The following is a 19,918-nucleotide window of genomic DNA, read 5'->3' as shown; positions in this document are numbered from 1 at the left end:
ACACCACATCAACGATTCAAAAGGAGAAATGCACCCCCATGTTTATGGCAGCATTGTTTACAATAGCCAAGATCTGAAAACAGTCCAAGTGTTCAACAGTGGACAAATGGATTAAAAAGCTATGGTACATATACACAATGGAATACTATGAGGTCATGAAAAAGAAGGAAATATTACATTTTGCGACAACATGGATGGACCTGGAAACTATAATGTTAAGTAACATAAGCCAGGCAGAGAAAGAAAAATATCATATGACCTCTCTCATTTGAAAAATTCGACAAACAATATGAACTGAGGAGCGGAACAGAGACAGAGGCGGGATCAAAGGATCCAGAAGGAAAGCGGACAGAGGGAAAGGGGATGATAGGGTGATAGGATGGGATGAGAGCAGAAAAGCAAATGAAAAGGGGAGGGCAGTATAGGGAGGGGGACACTAGAATCTATGTAAACACAATCAATTAATAAAAAAAGGGAAAAAAAAAGCTGTGGTACAGCCTGACCAGGTGGTAGTGCAGTGAATAGAGCATCAGTCTGGGATGCTAAGGACCCAGATTTGAAGCCCTGAGGTTGCTGACTTGAGCACGGGCACATCCAACTTGAGAGTGGGTCAGCCTGAGTGTGGGATCATAGCCATGACCCTATGGTTGCTGGTTTGAGCCCAAAGGTTGCTTGCTGGCTTGAAGCCCAAGATCACTGGCTTGATCAAGAGGTCACTGTCTTAGCTGGAGCCCCCCAGTCAAGGCACATATGAGAAAGCAGTCAACGAACAACTAAGGTGCCACAACTATAGCTTGATGCTTCTAATCTGTCTGTCCCTGTTCTCTCTCTCACACTCTTGCTAAAAAGCAAACAAAGAAAACAAAAAAACTATAGTACATTTATACAGTAGACTACTCCACCGTAAAAAAGAAAATCTTACCCTTCGTGACAGCACGGACCTGGAGAGCAAATGAAATAAGCCAGTCAGAAAACGACAAGTACTACACGACTTCACTCAGAGTGGCATCTAATGAACAAAATGAACTAACAAGCAAAATAGAGACAGACTCAGAGAGAGCAAGCTGACTGCAGTCATTTAAAGGGGTTTGGGGGACTGAGTGAGGGGATGGAGGGACTGAGCGAGGGGATGGAGAGACTGAGCAAAAACGAGGAAAAACTCAAGGATAATAGTGTGGTGATTTCCGGGGGTGGGGGTGGGGGGGCTAAGGCGGTGGAGGAAAGCACATGGGGGAATAAGTAGTGATGGACAGAGATCTGACTTGGGGTGCTGAACTCACAGTACAGTGTACAGATGATGTGTTGTGGGAGTGTGCACCTGTAACCATTTTGTTAACCAGTGTCACCCGCGTAAATTCAATAAAAAAGGAAGAAAATACAGCACAGAAAGGCTAAAGAGTTAAAACAAGCCATGGCCTGTGAGTCCACACCCAGGTATGACAGGACTGGATTATTATTAGCTAAGGGTAGAGGAGGCAATTAGAGTAAATGTGTAAACACAAGCCAAGTAACGAGAGGAATAAAAGTGATCAAAAAAAATAAAATAAAATAAAATACACAGCTCACAAAAATTAGGGGATATTACAACGCTTCATATTCATTTTAAAATATCCCCTAATTTTTGTGAACAGTGCACGTTAAATTAATAAAATACAGCAAGAGAGAGGAAAGCCTCAATTTTTTTCATCAATAAAATAAGGATATGATTACCATTTTATAAAACTTCCCTAAAAAATAAGATGAGACAACCATCTCATGAGACAGATAAGGTACTTAATAACTGGAAGTTCCCCACCCCAACCCCCTCCTTACCCCAGACTATGCTCAAATCGATTGTGTGAAGCTCCCGGAAAAACATAGTAAGCGCCTCCCAGCTGTTTAATATATCGAAGCCGCTGAAATTGAGGTGTGTCGATGATTCGGATAAGGAGAGGGTGAAATTCAATATGGCCATGGATAGGATCATTAATTACCTAGAAAATTATGTTTAAATTAATGCAAGTAACAATACATACCTCCATCTAAAATTTTTCTGTAGTATCGCCAATCTACAGTGCAATGTCAAAGCCAATTAACTGTTCTCAAGTAAAACTAATACTAAGTGAAATGATAAGATTAATATCACTGCCTTATTTAGCTATCTGCCAGGCAAATCAACTCTATTGGATCTGGGTATATTTTACTTCTTCCTAATGGATTCTACCAACAGAAAGATAAAAATTTCAACCTTTTTCGTATGTATATTATTTAATTAGCCTTTAATAAGTTAGTCTTGTATTCAAGTTAAACACTCATTTAACAAACTCATTCAGATCACATAAGCCATATTGCTACTGATATTGTATCTACATTTTTTTCTGAATATATCATTATAGTACCCATAGCTAAAATCCTCAGAGAGAAAAAGAGCCTGACCAAGCAGTGGTGTAGTGGATAGTGTCAGACTGGGATGCAGAGGACCCAGGTTCAAAACCTAGACATCGCTGGCTTGAGCATGGGATCATCCCGCTCGAGCACAGGGTCGCTGGCTTGAAGCCCAAGGTTGCTGGCTTGAGCCCAAAGGTCACTGGCTTGAAGCCCAAGATTGCTGGCTTGAGCAAGAGGTCACTTGCTCTGCTATAGCCCCCCACCAAGGCACATATGAGAAAGCAATCAATGAACAACAAAGACGCTGCAATGAAGAATTGATGCTTCTCATCTCTCTCCCTTCCTATCTTTCCCTTTCTGTCCCTCTCTCTGACTCACTCTCTCTCTCTCTCTCTCTCTCTCTCTGTCAAATAAAATGTGGCAAGTTTAGAAAAGTCAAAATCCATTATTCACAACTTATTACTGAGAAGTAGTTTTTCTTTCACTCTTTTTATTTATTTTTATAGAGAGAGAAAGAGAAAGAAAAACAATGATATGCTGTTCCACTTATTTATGCACTCATTTATTGATTCTTCTATGAGCCCTGACCGAGGATCAAACCTGTACCTTGGCGTATGGGGACAATGCTCTAACCAATTGAACTACCCTAGCATGGCTTCCCTCCCTTCTTCTAAAAATGAATCCTAGCCTGACCAGGTGGTGGCACATTGGATAAAGCGTCAGACTGGGATGCCAAGGACCCAGGTTCGAGACCCCAAGGTTGCCAGTTTGAGCACGGGCTCATCTGGTTTGAGCAAAGCTCACCAGTTTGGACCTAAGGTTGCTGGCTCGAAAAAGGGGTTACTCAGTCTGCTGTAGCTCCACAGTCAAAGCAATCAATGAATAACTAAGGTGTCACAATGAAAAAACTGATGATTGATGCTTCTGATCTCTCTCCGTTCAAGTCTGTCTGTCCTTATCTATCCCTCTCTCTGATTCTCTCTCTATGTCTGTAAAAAAAATAAAAATAAAAATAAAAATAAAAATAAAAATGAATTCTGGCCTGACCAGGTGTTGGCATAGTGGATAGAGTGTCAACTTGGAACGCTGATGACCCAAGTTCAAAACCCTGAAGTTACAGGGTTGAGCATGGGATCATAGATATGACCTCATGGTCCCTGGCTTGAGCCCAAAGGTCACTGCCTTGAAGCCCAAGGTTACTGGCTTGAGCAAGGGGTCACTGGCTCAGCTGGAGCCCCCCCATCAAGGCACATGTGAGAAGCAATCAATGAACAACTAAAGTGCTGCAACTACTAGTTGATGCTTCTCATCGCTCTCCCTTCCTGTCTCTCTGTCCCTGTCTGTCTCCCTCTCCTGCTAAAAAAAAGAATTCTAGATATTTGAGTTATCTCACTTTATATTTAAAAACATGGTAATACACTTAGATTCCTCTTACCTTTACTTCATTAACATGCGTTTGACTCAGTCGTTGGATAACATGAAACAGCTTCTTTCTCTCCCACAAGGAACTAAAATTATAACAGGATAAGAAAATTGATCATTATTGGCTTCATAATAATTGCTAGAGTGTATAAAAGTATACAATCAACTCTAGATTATATACACTAATAGAAAATGATTAATAATTCAAATTTATCCTCCTAGAAACTCTTTCTTTCCTTCGCTTCTAAAATACGAAACTCGCCCTCTAGGCTTTTGCCCTCAATCCCCTTCTCTCTGGGTAAACTCAGACTTCAACACCTCCCACCTTCCTACTGAATGCTCAAGTTATGCTTCAAACTTATTTTCACCTAATGTATACCCTTTAAAATCCTGCATTTGCATGACTCACATAGTGAAAACTCAAGGTAGCACTCTTTTTAGTAGAGCATAGTAATAATGAGGAACGACTTTTGACTCAGACAGAACTGGCTCACATCTGCCCATGGAATCTATAAGTGACCTTGGACAACTCACTTAACAGTGATGTTTGGTACAGTGATGTTCTCATCCACAGCATAGGGATAATACCACCTACCTCACAATACTGGGAAGTGATTAAGCTGTGTTCAAGCTAAAACAGTACTTTTTAATGGAAACAACTTGACCAAAAATCTGTCACAGAATTTTGAGACCCATTAAAACAAAGTTTAATGAGGGAAAAACAAACAGAAATCACTAGTTGTTTAAAAAAAAATCACTAACGTACATATAAACAGTTCCCCCAAACCCAGAGTTTTGTTTTGTTTTGTTTTGTTTGGCAAAGGCTATAGCAAGATAAATATTTTAGACAAAAATTTGAAGTAGTCATGGGCCAGGATAGTGAGAATATAATAAAATTTTATTTTTGTATTTCATAATTTCTGAAATGGAATGTTTGTTACACCTCATGTGCACAATTTTTTGATAAATTTTTTTATTTTTTACAGAGACAGAGAGAGAGTCAGAGGGATAGACAGGGACAGACAGACAGGAATGAGAAGCATCAATCATTAGTTTTTCGTTGCGTGTTGCGACTTCTTAGTTGTTCATTGATTGCTTTCTCATATGTGCCTTGACCACGGGCCTTCAGCAGACTGAGTAACCCCTTGCTGGAGCCAGCGACCCTGGGTCCAAGCTGGTGAGCTTTTTTTGCTCAAGCCAGATGAGCCCGCGCTCAAGCTGGTGACCTAGGGGTCTCGAACCTGGGTCTTTCCACATCCCAGTGCAACGCTCTATCCACTGTGCCACCGCCTGGTCAGGCGATAAATTTTTTAAAAGACTTTATTTATTCATTTTAGAGAGAAGATAGAGAGAGAGAGGGAGAGAGGGGGGGAGCAAGAAGAATCAACTCCCATATGTGCTTTGACCAGGCAAGCCCAAGGCCTCGAACCAGCGACCTCCGTTCCAGATCAAGACATTTCCATCCACTGCACCACCACAGGTCAGGCCTCACATGTACATTTAATGAGACAACGTTACTTACTTCCTAGAATAACTTTTTACATCAATAGTTGATCACAAAATTGAGGGAATACACATACTTACCTAATCTGGATTTCCCCTAGAAAGCACAGTCTAAACAAACAAAAATAACAAAACAAAGCAAGCCTGACCAGGTGGTTGTGCAGTGGTTAAAGCACCGATCTGAGACACTGAAGACCCAGGTTCAAAACCCTGAGGTCACCGGCTTGAGCGCGGGCTCATCAGCTTGAACTTGGGTCACCAGCTTGAACAAGGGGTTACTGGCTTGGCTGGAGCCCCACCCACTCTCCTGCACATATGAGAAGATAATGAACGAACAACTAAAATGCTGCAATTACAAGTTGATGCTTATCTCCCTGCCTTCCTGTCTGTTTCTCTCTCATACACTCTATAAAAATAATTTAAGGCCCTGGCCGGTTGGCTCAGTGGTAGAGCGTCGGCCTGGCGTGCAGAAGTCCCGGGTTCGATTCCCGGCCAGGGCACACAGGAGAAGCGTCCATCTGCTTCTCCTCCCCTCCCCCTCTCGTTCCTCTCTGTCTCTCTCTTCCCCTCCCGCAGCCGACGCTCCATTGGAGCAAAGATGGCCCGGGCGCTGGGGATGGCTCCTTGGCCTCTGCCCCAGGCGCTAGAGTGGCTCTGTTTGCAACAGAGGGACGCCCCGGAGGGGCAGAGCATCGCCCCGGTGGGCGTGCCGGGTGGATCCCGGTAGGGCGCATGCGGGAGTCTGTCTGTCTCTCCCCATTTCTAGCTTCAGAAAAAGACAAAAAAAAAAAAAAAGTAAAAATAATTTAAAAAGGAAAAATAGAGTCTAGGATGGGAGCTTGCATACAGGTCATTATTTCAGAACGTGAATACTGGGAATAAGAGTGGGTAACTAGGAAGGTAAACAGGCAATGAGGGGAATGAAGAGCAAGAGCACATCAGTTAGTCTGCTGCACTGGTACCACCGACTGGGCACACGCTCAGCTGATCCCACTGCGATCTGGAAAGGCAGCTTGGCAGCAGAACTCCGCCAGGATGGAAAGTGCAGTCTGCCCAGTCCAGGACAGTAGCCACTAGCCACCACTAGCCATTGACCACCTGAAGTATGGCTAGTGTAACTAAGGAACTGACGTGCTAGTTTCATTTTAATTAAGTTAAACATGTAGCGTAGTTAGTGGCTCTTGTATAGGAGAAGAGCTCTGAGGAGTCCTACAGATCCAATTCAGGGTTATGAGGTAGGCACATATAGTGTGTTCCTTTTGAAATTATGTTTCTTTTGTTCATTCATGTGCCCCAGTTTCTGAGTATCTAATACACAGTGAGCCCTCCATACATATTTATGGAATAAATCAATAATATTTGGGCCGACAAAGTATATGGTTCCCTTTAAAAGACTCTAGCCAGAACTGAGGTGGCGCAGTGGATAAAGAGTCAACCTGGAATCCTAAGGTCTCCGGTTAAAAACCTTGGGCTTGCCTGACCTGTGGTGGCGCAGTGGATAAAGCGTCGACCTGGAAATGCTGAGGTTGCCGGTTCGAAACCCTGCGCTTGCCTGGTCAAGGCACATATGGGAGTTGATGCTTCCAGCTCCTCCCCACCTTCTCTCTCTGTCTCTCTCTCCCTCTCTGTGTCTCTCTCTCTCCCTTTCTCTCTCCTCTCTAAAATGAATAAATTTAAAAAATAAATAAATAAAATAATGTTGCTATAAAAAAAAACAAACAAAAAAAAAACAAAAAACCTTGGGCTTCCTGGTCAAGGCACTTCCTGCTCCTTCCACCCCTTTTCTCTCTCTCTTCTTTTTCTAAAACTGAATAAATAAATTTTTTTAATGAAAAAAAAGACTATGAAAATAAATTCAATTCAATCAAAATTGTAACCACTGCATTTAAAAATAGGTAGTAAGGGGGACCTGGAAGGGGTGAAGGGGGCTGGAATGTGATTATGAAAGAGGCAAGATGAGGTCACTGAAGATTCTGATCCAAAAGACATTTATTAAAAGTCAGTAAAAAGTGATCATTATCAATATTAAGCAATAGTACATGAAGCAATTCAGTATAATCCTTTGTTTTGATTCTTTGGTTACTGTCACCACAAACAACATTTAGCTAAGTGGAATTCCAGGAAGAACACATTACACCATTGTTGTCAATTCTCTAAAAGAAGTAAAGTTTCAGTTTTAAGGAATAAACACTGCATCCTCAACTGAGGTCTTTAAAGTGGACCTACACTAATCTAGACCTTAGAACCTCCAGCCACACCTAAGGACATATGCGTATGTCTGTATATATACAATTTATTAAGAGTTTATCATGTACTAATCACTTGATATGCATTGTCTTATTATTATTATCATCCATTTCACAGGGGCAGAGACTGAAAGTTAAATAACATGCCAAATCAGATAGCTAAAAAGTGCCAAACTACTTTGAGTCTCTAAATCTAATAGCAGGGATACATTCCAGTCTTAAGATAGCATTAAAAAGACCTAGAAATATGATCAAGAAAGGGTTCTAGCCTTGATTTTTCTTGCAGTTTTTTTTTCTTTTGCTCCGTCAGTTCTTATATATTCTTATATATTCTGATGTGTATAATTCAATTATCCTGAACTTAACAGTAAAAAGTTGGTTACTACCAACTTTATGAAGGCTCGTCAGCAAAAATTTTTTAAAATAGGTATCATTAACCCTGGCCGGTTGTCTCAGTGATAGAGCATTGGCCCAGCATGTAGATGTCCCAGGTTCGATTCCCAGTCAGGGCACAGAGAAGAATCATCCATCTAATTCTCCATTCCTCCCCCTTTTGCCTCTCTCTCTCTCCTCCCCCGCCTGCAGCCATGGCTCAATTGGAGCAAGTTGGCCCACCGGCACTGAGGATGGCACCATGGCCTCCATCTCAGGCACTAAGAAAAGCTTGGTTGCGAGCATGGCCCCAGATAGATAGAAAATCGCCCCCTAGTGGGCTTGCCAGGTGCAGGTTGGTCAGGAAGCATATAGGAGTCTGTCTGTCTGCCTCCCCTCTCACTGATTTTTTTTTTTTTAAAGGCATCATTAATAATATTAAACATAGAGCCTGACCAGGCGGTGGCACAGTGGATAGAGCATCGGACTGGGATGCAGAGGACCCGAGTTCAAGATCCCGAGGTCGCCAGCTTGAGCGCGGGCTCATCTGGTTTGAGCAAAAGCCCACCAGCTTGAACCCAAGGTCGCTGGCTCCAGCAAGGGGTTACTCGGTCTGCTGAAGGCCCATGGTCAAGGCACATATGAGAAAGCAATCAATAAACAACTAAGGTGTTGCAACGCGCAATGAAAAACTAATGATTGATGCTTCTCATCTCTCTCCGTTCCTGTCCGTCTGTCCCTGTCTATCCCTCTCTCTGACTCACTCTATGTCTCTGTAAAAAATAAATAAATAAATAAAAATTAAGAAAATATATATTAAACATAGAATTTAAAGCCCTGGCCAGTTGGCTCAGAGGTAGAGTGTTGGCCTAGCATGTGGATGTCCTGGGTTCAATCTCTGGTCAGGGCACACAGAAGAAGTGATTGCTTCTCCACCCCTTCTCCTCCCCTTTCTCTCTCTCTCTCTCTCTTCCTCTCTCTTCCCCTCCTGAAGCCATGGCTCCACTGGTTCAAGCAAGTTGGTCTCCAGCACTGAGAATGGCTCCATTGCCTCACCTCAGCCACAAAAATAGCTCGGTTGCTGAGCAACAAAGCAGTGGCCCCAGATGGGCAGAACATTAGCCCCAGACAGAGGTTGCTGGGAGGATTCCGGTCGGGGCGAATGTCTCCCTGCCCCCTCACCTCTCAATTAATAAACAAACAAACAAAAAACATAGAATTTATACAGCAAGTACAAACAAAAACAACTGTGTTAACCAGCAGGCAGTGCATTGTTTTAAAGTGCATACAGTTAATATCAGCAATCTTGGGTTATGACCCTCAATAGTGAATTGAATGGTCACAAGTGTAATAAGGTGCCAAAAAGCTGCTAAATTAATATTGATATTCTAGGAGGAAAGGTCAGGCTTTCCTGTCCCATCCTTCCTTTGGGGAGGGGAGGGAGAAGAATGTAGAAGTTTCTGGCTTGCAAGAACAATGGGTCATTTAATTTTAAATCTAAAATAAAGGTTAACTGAGAAACTTCTTCTCTTTCAATGGGAGGCAGAATTTACATACCACCCTGCATTGATTATAGTTCCTCCCCCTTCCTGGAATCCTGAGAGTAACATACGTCTAGGCAAAGGAGGGAAGATGAACCCTGAACTATTGTAAATGTTTTTGATTGTGTTACCTTGAAAGTTTTAATGTTTTTGTGTATCTCCTAAACAAATGTTGTAAGCTTGTGCCATGATATCACACTCTCCCCAGCCTGTGTGAACAAGGGTATATAACCAGCCCCTGAGATGTATTTGGCGCACATGATTTGGGTCTGCAAATTCCCCGTGTCAGCCATACGCGGCCGGCATATTTAATAAATCTCCTCCTTTAATAAAACCCTTCAAAATTCATCTGGACTTGGTATCTCCACGTGAACCCGCAGAAGTGAGGTACAGTACTTTTCAGCATCTGGGGTACGGTACTTTACAACACAAGCATGGCTGACCACAGTGTGAATTTTATCATTCTTACCTTATTCCCAGATTTTCAAGAAGAGACTCATCAAGATAAGGCAGTAATGAGCCTGTGATTTTATTTTCTATGGAAGAAAAGGGAGAGCAGAGATGACTTCAGTATTTACAGCATATGCTTTTTTCTTTCTTTCAGTTTGGGCCCACCAGCATTTACTCAGATCCACATTTATCAAGTGCAGCTACTATAGGCAATGAACTGTGTCAAATACCACTTTCTGGAATTGCCACTGGGAAGGTCTTCATTCTAATTAGAAAACTAAACCAAGAGACTTTTATGATAAGTCAAGTGAAATTTTTTAAATTACTGAAGTAAATTATTGGCAAGTGCAGCCACAAAACTGGCAGCTTCCTTTTAAAACAGGTAAGGGTTGGGGTGGGGGGAAACAGCCTATTGTTCTTAGAATAGTACAGTCAAAACCACAGTCTGAGGGATGGCCAAAGTGTTGATTTAGTTCTAAAACCTGCAGGTAAAGCTCACAATTCTCTGTGTTTTGAAAGACTTATCTATACGATTTATTTTTTTAATTGATTCTATTGGGGTGACACTGATTGACATAAATATACAGGTTTCAGGTGCCCAATTCTACAACACATATCTGTACACTGTACTTTTCTTTTTACAGAGACGGAGAGAGTGTCAGAGAGAGGGATAGACAGGGACAGACAGACAAGAACAGAGAGATGAGAAGCATCAATCATTAGTTTTTCGTTGCGCATTGCAACACCTTAGTTGTTCATTGATTGCCTTCTCATAAGTGCCTTGACCACGGGCCTTCAGCAGACCGAGTAACCCCTTGCTGGAGCCAGCGACCTTGGGCTCAAGCTGGTGAGCTTTAGCTCAAACCAGATGAGCCCTCACTCAAGCTGGCAACCTCAGGGGTCTTGAACCTGGGTCTTCCGCATCCCAGTCTGATGCTCTATCCACTGCGCCACCGCCCAGTCAAGCTGTACACTGTATTGTGTCCACACCCCTACCCAAGTCAAGTCTGTGTCCATCACCATTCATTTGCCATATATCCCCCTCCACCCCACCCCCTAGGTTTATTTTCCTTTCTGTTTCTACATAATTTATTATAGTTCTTCCTGATCTCAGATTCCAGAACTCTGGACTATTTTCAAACAAACAAAAATCTTTCTAAAGGTAATGAAAGACCTTTAGATACAGAGAACAAGCTAATGGTTACCAAAGGGAGATGGAGGGTAGGTGAAAGAGTATGTTTTATAGAAAGATCTATTTGCTATGGTCACATTAAAAAAAAAGTAATGAGAAAATAAGGAAGTAATTTTCAAAAAGAAGGAAAATATTTAACTGAAGACATTTTGGGGGCCCTGGCCGGATGGCTCAGTGGTACAGCGTCGGCCTGGCGTGCAGGAGTCTCGGGTTCAATTCCCAGCCAGGGCACACAGGAGAAGCGCCCATCTGCTTCTCCACCCCCCCCCCCTTCCTCTCTGTCTCTCTCTTCCCCTCCCACAGCCGAGGCTCCATTGGAGCAAAAGATGGCCCGGGCGTCGGGGATGGCTCCCTGGCTTCTGCCCCAAGCGCTAGAGTGGCTCTGGTGGCGACAGAGCGATGCCCCAGAGGAGCAGAGCATCGCCCCCTGGTGGGCGTGCCGGGTGGATCCCGGTTGGGTGCATGTGGGCGTTTGTCTGATTGCCTCCCCGTTTCCAGCTTCGGAAAAGTAAAAAAAAAAAAAAAAAAATTTATTCGCCTGGCCTGACCAGGCCATGGCGCAATGGATAGAGCGTCAGACTGGGATGCGGAAGCCCCAGGTTCGAGACTCCAAGGTCACCAGCTTGAGTGTGGGCTCATCTAGTTTGAGCAAAAATTCACCAGCTTGGACCCAAGGTTGCTGGCTCAAGCAAGGGATTACTCGGTCTGCTGAAGGCCTATGGTCAAGGCACATATGAGAAAGCAATCAATGAACAACTAAGGTGTCGCAATGCGCAACGAAAAACTAATGATTGATGCTTCTCATCTCTCCGTTCCTGTCTATCTGTCCCTGTCTATCCCTCACTCTGACTCTCTGTAAAAAAATAAAATAAGCCCTGGCTGGTTGCCTCAGTGGTAGAGCGTCGGCCTGGCGTGTAGAAGTCCCAGGTTAGATTCCCGGCCAGGGCACACAGGAGAAGCGCCCATTTGCTTCTCCCCCCCTCCCCCTCTCCTTCCTCTCTGTCTCTCTCTTCCCCTCCCGCAGCCAAGGCTCCACTGGAGCAAAGATGGCCTGGGCGCTGGGGATGGCTCCTTGGCCTCTGCCCCAGGCGCTAGAGTGGCTCTGGTCGCAGCAGAGCGACACCCCTGGGGGCAGCGCATTGCCCCCTGGTGGGCAGAGCGTCACCCCCTGGTGGGCGTGCTGGGTGGATCCCGGTCGGGCGCATGCGGGAGTCTGGCTGACAGTCTCTCCCGGTTTCTAGCTTCAGAAAAATACAAAAAATAAAAATTAAAAATAAAAAATAAAATAAAATAAATTTATTCGCCTGGCCTGTGGTAGCGCAGTGGATAAAGCGTCGACCTAGAACGCTGAAGTCTCTGGTTCGAAACCCTGGGCTTGCCTGGTCAGAGCACATATGGGAGTTGATGCTTTCTGCTCCTCCCCCCTTTCTCTCTCTCTTTCTCCTCTCTAAAATGAATAAATAAAGTCTTAAAAAAATTAAATATCAAAACTTACTTAAATTCTCCTAATAATCACTGTTGACATTTTAAAAAATATTTATATAAAAGATTTTGTTTATTGGCCTGGCAGGTTGGTGCAGCGGTAGTAGGTAGGGCATGTGGAAGTCCCAGGTTCGATTTCTGGTTAGGCCACACCAGAGAAGTGACCATCTAATTCTCCACCTCTCCTCCTCCCCCTCTTTTGTCCCCTCCTGCAGCCACAGCTGGAATGAGCAAGTTGACCCTGGGCACTGAGGATGGCTTCACTGTCTGGCCTTAGACACTAAAATAGCTCGGTTGCCGAGCAACAGTCCCAGATGGGAGTTGGCAGGTGGATCCTGGCTGGGGCTCATGCAGGAATCTGTCTCTCTGTCTCCCTGCCTCTCACTTGATTTAAAAAAAAAAAAATGTTTATTGATTTTAGAGAGATGAGAGAGAAAGGGGGTAGGAGCAGAAGCATTAACTCATAGTATTTGCTTCCCATAGGTACCTTGACCCTACAAGTCCAGGGTCTCAAACTGGGGATCTCAGCATTCCAGGTCAACGCTTTCTATACTGTGCCATCAGGTCAGGTCCACTGCTAATATTTCTGGTATTATTCAATACACTTATCTATAAATTATGTTATGTCACACAAATAAAATTATGTTGTTTATAATCTATTTTTCCCACTCTACTAACACTTTCATCAACTATACTGGATTACCTATTTCTCCTATTATCAATCTTTAAATACTTTCCAAACTGAATTTCAAAATCAGTATTCTTTAAATTATGTTGAGACTGAATGTCTTTTATTGGCTGGTTGTCAATTGTTTGTTCCTGTGTTTTGTTCATTTTTCCATTTTTCTTCCCTTGTTCTTAGTTAATTTTATAACTGCAGGTATGTTCTCCATTTTTTTTTAATTGGTGTGTTTGTTCCCTTATTGGTGAGGGGTCTCCAACGGTCTTTGGAAAGAATACTTGTTAAGGTATAGCTGGCACGAATTCTGGCATCTAAAGACCTAACCCTAAAATCCAGCTCTCTTTTCTAGCTGTGTGACCTCTGGAAAGTTACTTAACATCTTTTGACCTCAAACACATCATCTGTTAAGATACATAAAAACAGCCTGACCAGGCGGTGGCGCAGTGGATAGAGCGTCAGACTGGGATGCGGAAGTACCCAGGTTCGAGACTCCGAGGTCGCGCGCGGGCTCATCTGGCTTGAGCAAAGAGCTCGCCAGCTTGGACCTAAGGTCGCTGGCTCCAGCAAGGGGTTACTCGGTCTGCTGAAGGCCCACGGTCAAGGCACATGTGAGAAAGCAATCAATGAACAACTAAGAAGTCGCAACGCGCAACGAGAAACTGATGATTGATGCTTCTCATCTCTCTCTGTTCCTGTCTGTCTGTCCCTGTCTATCTCTGCCTCTGTAAAAAAAAAAAAAAAAAAGATACATAAAAACATAAATAAATAAATTATAGCTTCTACATTTCACAGTTCCTGTGAGACTGTATTGCATAAGAGCAAAAGGACCCGGCAGCTTTGTGCTTAGTGTTGTCATATAAAAACAGATCTGGGCAACTTCCCTGACCTCCATCTCTCCTCCATCTTTCTTTCCTCAGGGCCAGGGAACCTTGCCGGGCGGGATGCGCGCTCTGTACTCAATAAAGCCCTTTACTTATTCCACACTTTGCGGCTCCGGCCCTCTTCCTTCCTTCTCGGAGGGGAAAAATACCTTACATTTTGGTGCTGAAAACCCGGAAGGAGTTAGAAGTCGGCAAGGACCGCTCCTTTCCCCTCCCCTCCGAGAAAGAACCAGGATCTCCGACTTCCACCCACTTTGGCGCACGGTGCGGTAAGTCCCCTGCCTCCAGCATTCCTCTCGGTTCTTTCCTCCGAGACTCCCTGTCCGAAACGTAGCTACGTCAGGGAAGTCTTTTCTGTTCGTCCGAGTGCGTGTGCTTGTGGAGAATTCCCCAAGCACACCCACTTTCATCCGTGGCTGGACCTTGAGTTTTTAGGATGCTAATGCTCAGGTCTGAGCACTCCGAGAACTGAGGGCGGCTGTAGGGGCACAGGAATCTCCCTCCCTAAGGAAGAAGAAACTGTTCTTCTTCTCCGCTGTGGCCAGGCCACAGAACCCACTCAATTAGCCTCCTGAAGGGACTTTTGGTGTTAACACCCTCACCAATTTAACTATCGCCAAAAAAGCTGGGAACTGATTGGAGATCTCTTACATACACGGCTTCTAATTATTCGCGCACCTGTTCTTAATCTCTGTGCCGCCTGTTCCACCCGCGCAGACATTTTTCTAGCCAGAGCATAAAAAAAAAAAAAAAAAAACAGATCTGGGCCCTGGCTGGTTGGCTCAGTGGTAGAGCGTCGGCCTGGCGTGCAGAAGTCTCGGGTTCGATTCCCGGCCAGGGCACACAGGAGAAGCGCCCATCTGCTTCTCCACCCCTCCCCCTCTCCTTCCTCTCTGTCTCTCTCTTCCCCTCCCACAGCAAGGCTCCATTAGAGCAAAGGTGGCCCGGGCGCTGAGAATGCCTCCCTGGCCCCTGCCCCAGGCACTAGAGTGGCTCTGGTGGCAACAGAGCGATGCCCCAGAGGGGCAGAGCATCGCCCCCTGGTGGGCAGAGCGTCGCCCCCTGGTGGGCGTGCCGGGTGGATCCCGGTCGGGCGCATGCGGGAGTCTGTCTGATTGTCTCTCCCCGTTTCCAGCTTCAGAAAAATACAAAAAAAAACCCAAACAAACAAACAAAAAAAAAACAGATCTGGCCTGACCAGGTGGTGGCACAGTGAATAGAGCGTCAACCTGAGACATTGAAGACCCAGGTTTGAAACCCCAAGGTATCTGGCTTGAGCCCAGGCTCACCAGCTTGAGCACAGGGTCGCTGGCTTGAGCATGGAATTATAGACATGACTCACAGGTCACTGGCTTGAAGCCCAATGGTCGCTGGCTTTAGCAAGGGGTCACTGGCTCAGCTGGAGCTCCTGGGTCAAGGCACATATGGGAAAGCAATGAACAACAAAAGTGCCACAACAACAAAGTTGATGCTTCTCATCTCTCTCCCTTCCTGTCTGTCTGTCTAAATAAATTAATTAATTAATAATAAAAACAAATCTGCACTTAGATGGAGAGAGACTTAACTTAGAAAGACTACTGCAGTAGTGAGAACATTCCTCTCTCAGACGTATGTAAACAGTGCAAAATCCAACAGAAAACGGTGGTGTTTTTTAATAGATTAAAGGAGAGGCAAGCAGAGATAAGCAGAATCTCAGGAGGGGAAGAGACCCCAGTGGGGTTCGACAGGGCAATGTCCTGCTATAGGCAGCTAGTTCCCAGGGGAAGCTGATCAGAGGGCATACTCCACTATTTGAGTGTTTGCTCAGTTTTGGAGGCAAGCAAGAGTTCAGGGTCTGAAGGAGAGAGAGAAGCCTGCTCAAGTTTGGTCAAGAGAAAGAAGACAGTAAGAAATGAGCAACTGGCCTGACCAGGCGGTGGCGCAGTGGATAGAGCGTCGGACTGGGATGCAGAGGACCCAGGTTCGAGACCCCGAGGTCGCCAGCTTGAGCACGGGTTCATCTGGTTTGAGCAAAGCTCACCAGCTTGAACCCAAGATCGCTGGCTCCAGCAAGGAGTTACTCGGTCTGCTGAAGGCCCGCGGTCAAGGCACATATGAGAGAGCAATCAACGAACAACTAAGGTGTCGCAACGCGCAATGAAAAACTAATGATTGATGCTTCTCACCTCTCTCCGTTCCTGTCTGTCTGTCCCTGTCTATCCCTCTCTCTGACTCACTCTCTGTCTCTGTAAAAAATAAGTAAATAACATGAAAAAAAATTAAAAAGAAATGAGCAACTGTAACACTTATTCAGTTTTTACCAATTAAAAGCATGTAGAGTAGTTCATCAACTTACTCTACAGAACACCACTGTCACAAAAAGCCAACGTTGCCAACCACATTTTGGGGACAGAAGTTATCAAACAACTTCATCCCCACTTGTTGCTATTCAAAGAAACATTCCAATCCCGGCAGTGGAGGAAGATAAAAAGGGTAAAGAGAAAAAGAGAAGTACAGTTTCTATACTCATCAAGCTATCTTTAGGTTGAACCACTAAAGTTTCTTCCACCCTAGTTCCCCAGCCTCAGCAAACAGGGTTCCACCCAACAACTGCAAAAATTTATAGAATAGGCCGTGGCCGGTTGGCTCAGTGGTACAGTGTCAGCCCAGCATGTGGAAGTCCCGGGTTTGATTCCTGGCCAGGGCACACAGGAGAAGCGCCCATTTGCTTTTCCACCCTTTCTCCTCACCCTTCTTTTTGTCTCTCTCTTCTCCTCCCAGCCAAGGCTCCACTGGAGCAGAGTTTGCCCAGGTGCTGAGGACCACTCCATGGCCTCTGCCTTAGGCGCTAGAATGGCTCCGGTTGCAACGGAGCAATGACCCAGATGGGCAGAGCATTGCTCCCTGGTGGGCATGCCGGGTGGATCCTGGTCAGGTGCATGCAGGAGTCTGTCTTGTCTCCCTGCTTCTCATTTCAGAAAAATTAAAAAAAAAAAATTATATACTAAAGTGAAGTCTCACACCCATTTTGGGAAGTTGAGTAGATTTCTAGTAGATGGTTGCTTGAACTTGAGCCTATAAAGTCAATAAAAACACACAACCTGCACTATGTCATGTGACCAAGTCATGGGCTGCTGGGAGTTCAGTGGTCAACTGCACAACCCCAGTGTCTAGATTTGAGGAAGAGAAACTGCTTTTGATGAAGAAAAAGTGATCATTACCAGGCTCTGCAAGGACAACATATATATTGAGCCCTAACTGGGATGCTATAGGAGGTGATGATGAGGCAAAGATTTGCTTGACCAGGAGGTAACACAGTAGACAGACCCTCAGACTGAGACAGAGGACCCAGGTTCGAAACCCCAAGGTCGCCTTCTTGAGCATGAGCTCATCCCACTTGAGTGGGTGCTTATAAACTTAAGCAAGGGGTGGGGGGTGTCACTGGCTTGAAGCCCAAGGTCGCTGGCTTGAGCAACGGGTCACTAGCTCTGCTGTAGCCCCCCTGCCACCCCTCCATCAAGGCACATATGAAAAAACAATCACTGAACAACTAAGAAGCTGCAACGAAGAATTGATGCTTCTCATCTCTCCCTTCCTGTTTATCTGTCCCTATCTGTCCCTCTCTCTCTCTTTCTCTCGGTCAAAAAAAAAAAAAAAGATTCAGAGATTTCCCAACAAGTTCCCTGACCTTCAGAAACCCCTAACTGAGAGCATTGTGGGGTAGGCGTGTGTGTGAAGGAAACAGAAACTTAAAGGCATTAGAACACACCCTAATGTGGCAAGTGTTCAAAGGGCTCTGGGCCAAAGGAATCTCCCTTGCCTGGTGAGCCTGAGTGACAGCAGTGCCCAACCAAGGTCTAGGGAAAACGTTCTTCTAACTAAAAAGAAGGACCTGAGGCCGGCTGATTGGAACGTCAACCCAATAAGCCAAAGTTGCTGGTCAGGGCACACACAGAACTCAGCCAATAAATGCATCCATGAGTGCAACAACAAATAGATCTTGTTCTCTCCCTCTCTCTGTCTCTAAAAATCAATTTAAAAAAAAATGTAAGGGACCTGATGAGTCTCGCCTGTCCGGCGCTGGGGTGACAAGTTCCTGAAGAAACCCACGCGAGTTAGAACGACTGCCCCAGCCGGCTTCACAGCCCCCAAAGCTCGCTTCCTTCCTACGGAGCCCCCAGCCCTGGCGCCCCGTTTCTCCTCCCGCTGTCTCGGGGGACCACCGCCGGGCGCTCCCGCCTCTGGCCCCCCGCGCTGCGCCTCCGCCACCCGGTCCCTGCCGGGCACTCCCGCCTCCGGCCCCCCGCGCTGCGCCTCCGCCACCCGGTCCCCGCCGGGCGCTCCCGTCTCCGGCCCCCCGCGCTGCGCCTCCGCCACCCGGTCCCCGCCGGGCGCTCCCGCCTCCGGCCCCCCGCGCTGCGCCTCCGCCACCCGGTCCCCGCCGGGCGCTCCCGCCTCCGGCCCCCCGCGCTGCGCCTCCGCCACCCGGTCCCCGCCGGGCGCTCCCGCCTCCGGCCCCCCGCGCTGCGCCTCCGCCACCCGGTCCCCGCCGGGCGCTCCCGCCTCCGGCCCCCCGCGCTGCGCCTCCGCCACCCGGTCCCCGCCGGGCGCTCCCGCCTCCGGCCCCCTGCGCTGCGCCTCCGCCACCCGGTCCCCGCCGGGCGCTCCCGCCTCCGGCCCCCCGCGCTGCGCCTCCGCCACCGGACGCCCTTCCCCGCCGCGCGTCCTTCTCCAGGCCCCCTGCTCACCGCCGCAGGGCGCCCCGCCACGCGTCCTTCTCCAGGCCCCCTGCTCACCGCCGCAGGGCGCCCCGCCGCGCGTCCTTCTCCAGGCCCCCTGCTCGCCGCCGCAGGGCGCCCCGCCGCAGGCCTGCTGTCCCGCCTCGGGTCGCCGTCCCTCAGCCCCCCAGCGCTCTCGCCCTGTTACCTCGGACGCGGTCCAACAGGGCGGAATCCTTGAAGCCATTGCTCTGCAAGAACCTGCACACCTGCTCCGGGCCCCAGGTCTTGCTGTCGGAGTGGAGCGGGGTCCCCGGGCACCTCTCGGTCGCAGCAGAAGGGGTGTTTGGCGGCGTTCTGGGGCTGCCGTCGCGTCGAGGCCGCTTGGAGGGCTGCTCGGAGTCGGCTCCCTGCATGGCTCCACACAGCGCCCGGCGCAGCACAGTCAAGAACCGCGGCGCCCAGCTCGCGCGCAGGCGCACTGACAGCCCGACACTGGCAGCGAGTCCTAGCGTTGCGAGCCTACTGACCTGCCGCGCAGGCGCACTGGCCGCTCAGACCGTGGGGGCAAGACAGCCCAGAGACTTCAGCCGCCTGGCCCCTCGCGCAAGCGCCATGACCATGCATTGCTTCCCTACTGCGCCTGGGTGTTTAAACTAAACTGAGCAGCAAGAAGCAGAACTAAAGGTGGTGCTAATAAGGGCGGGGGCGAGGGAAGAGTGTGCCCAGAACCCGTGAAAGTCAGGCCACCGTCCGTAGCAGGGACTCTTAAGGTGAATCAAGAGTACCTTCCTTCAAATGAGTACCCCAGGCTTACCGGTGTTTCAGATGCCTCAAACTTAAAAGAAACCTAAAAGGCTATCAGGCTATCAGCATCTTCCCAGTTACGAGATTCATTGGCTCCCTGTCTGTCCCTCTCACAAAGAGAGAGAGAGAGATAAATTGGCAAGAAGCAAAACTGGACAAGCCTTTATTTCAAATTCAAATTTGATGTAAATGTGTGTACTTGCATTTCACAAGTTCTACAGTATTGCTGGGCAGTGAGAGGGCCCCAGGAATGCCTGTCCATGAACTCTTGGCCTA

General features: G+C 46.9%; 1 protein-coding gene across 2 annotated transcripts in view; it reads right to left on the bottom strand.

The window, feature by feature from the left end:
* The window catches only part of SAMHD1 (SAM and HD domain containing deoxynucleoside triphosphate triphosphohydrolase 1), a 61,461-nt gene extending 42,068 nt beyond the window's left edge, over positions 1 to 19,393 (bottom strand). Inside the window, exons 1-4 of one of the 2 annotated variants that reach the window (XM_066234403.1) lie at positions 19,044 to 19,393; positions 9,921 to 9,987; positions 3,803 to 3,875; positions 1,813 to 1,973 (exon numbers count right to left, since the gene is read on the bottom strand). In XM_066234403.1, coding sequence (XP_066090500.1) covers positions 1,813 to 1,973; positions 3,803 to 3,875; positions 9,921 to 9,987; positions 19,044 to 19,251 — 509 coding nt within the window. In that variant the 5' untranslated portion in view covers positions 19,252 to 19,393. The remainder of the gene's footprint in view (positions 1 to 1,812; positions 1,974 to 3,802; positions 3,876 to 9,920; positions 9,988 to 19,043) is intronic. The other variant, XM_066234402.1, reaches the window with a different exon arrangement.
* Positions 19,394 to 19,918: the final 525 nt, after the last annotated feature.

The sequence above is a fragment of the Saccopteryx bilineata genome, chromosome 6 (genome assembly GCF_036850765.1).
Source record: "Saccopteryx bilineata isolate mSacBil1 chromosome 6, mSacBil1_pri_phased_curated, whole genome shotgun sequence".
NCBI lineage: Eukaryota > Metazoa > Chordata > Mammalia > Chiroptera > Emballonuridae > Saccopteryx > Saccopteryx bilineata.
This window is presented reverse-complemented; position numbering and strand designations above follow the sequence as displayed.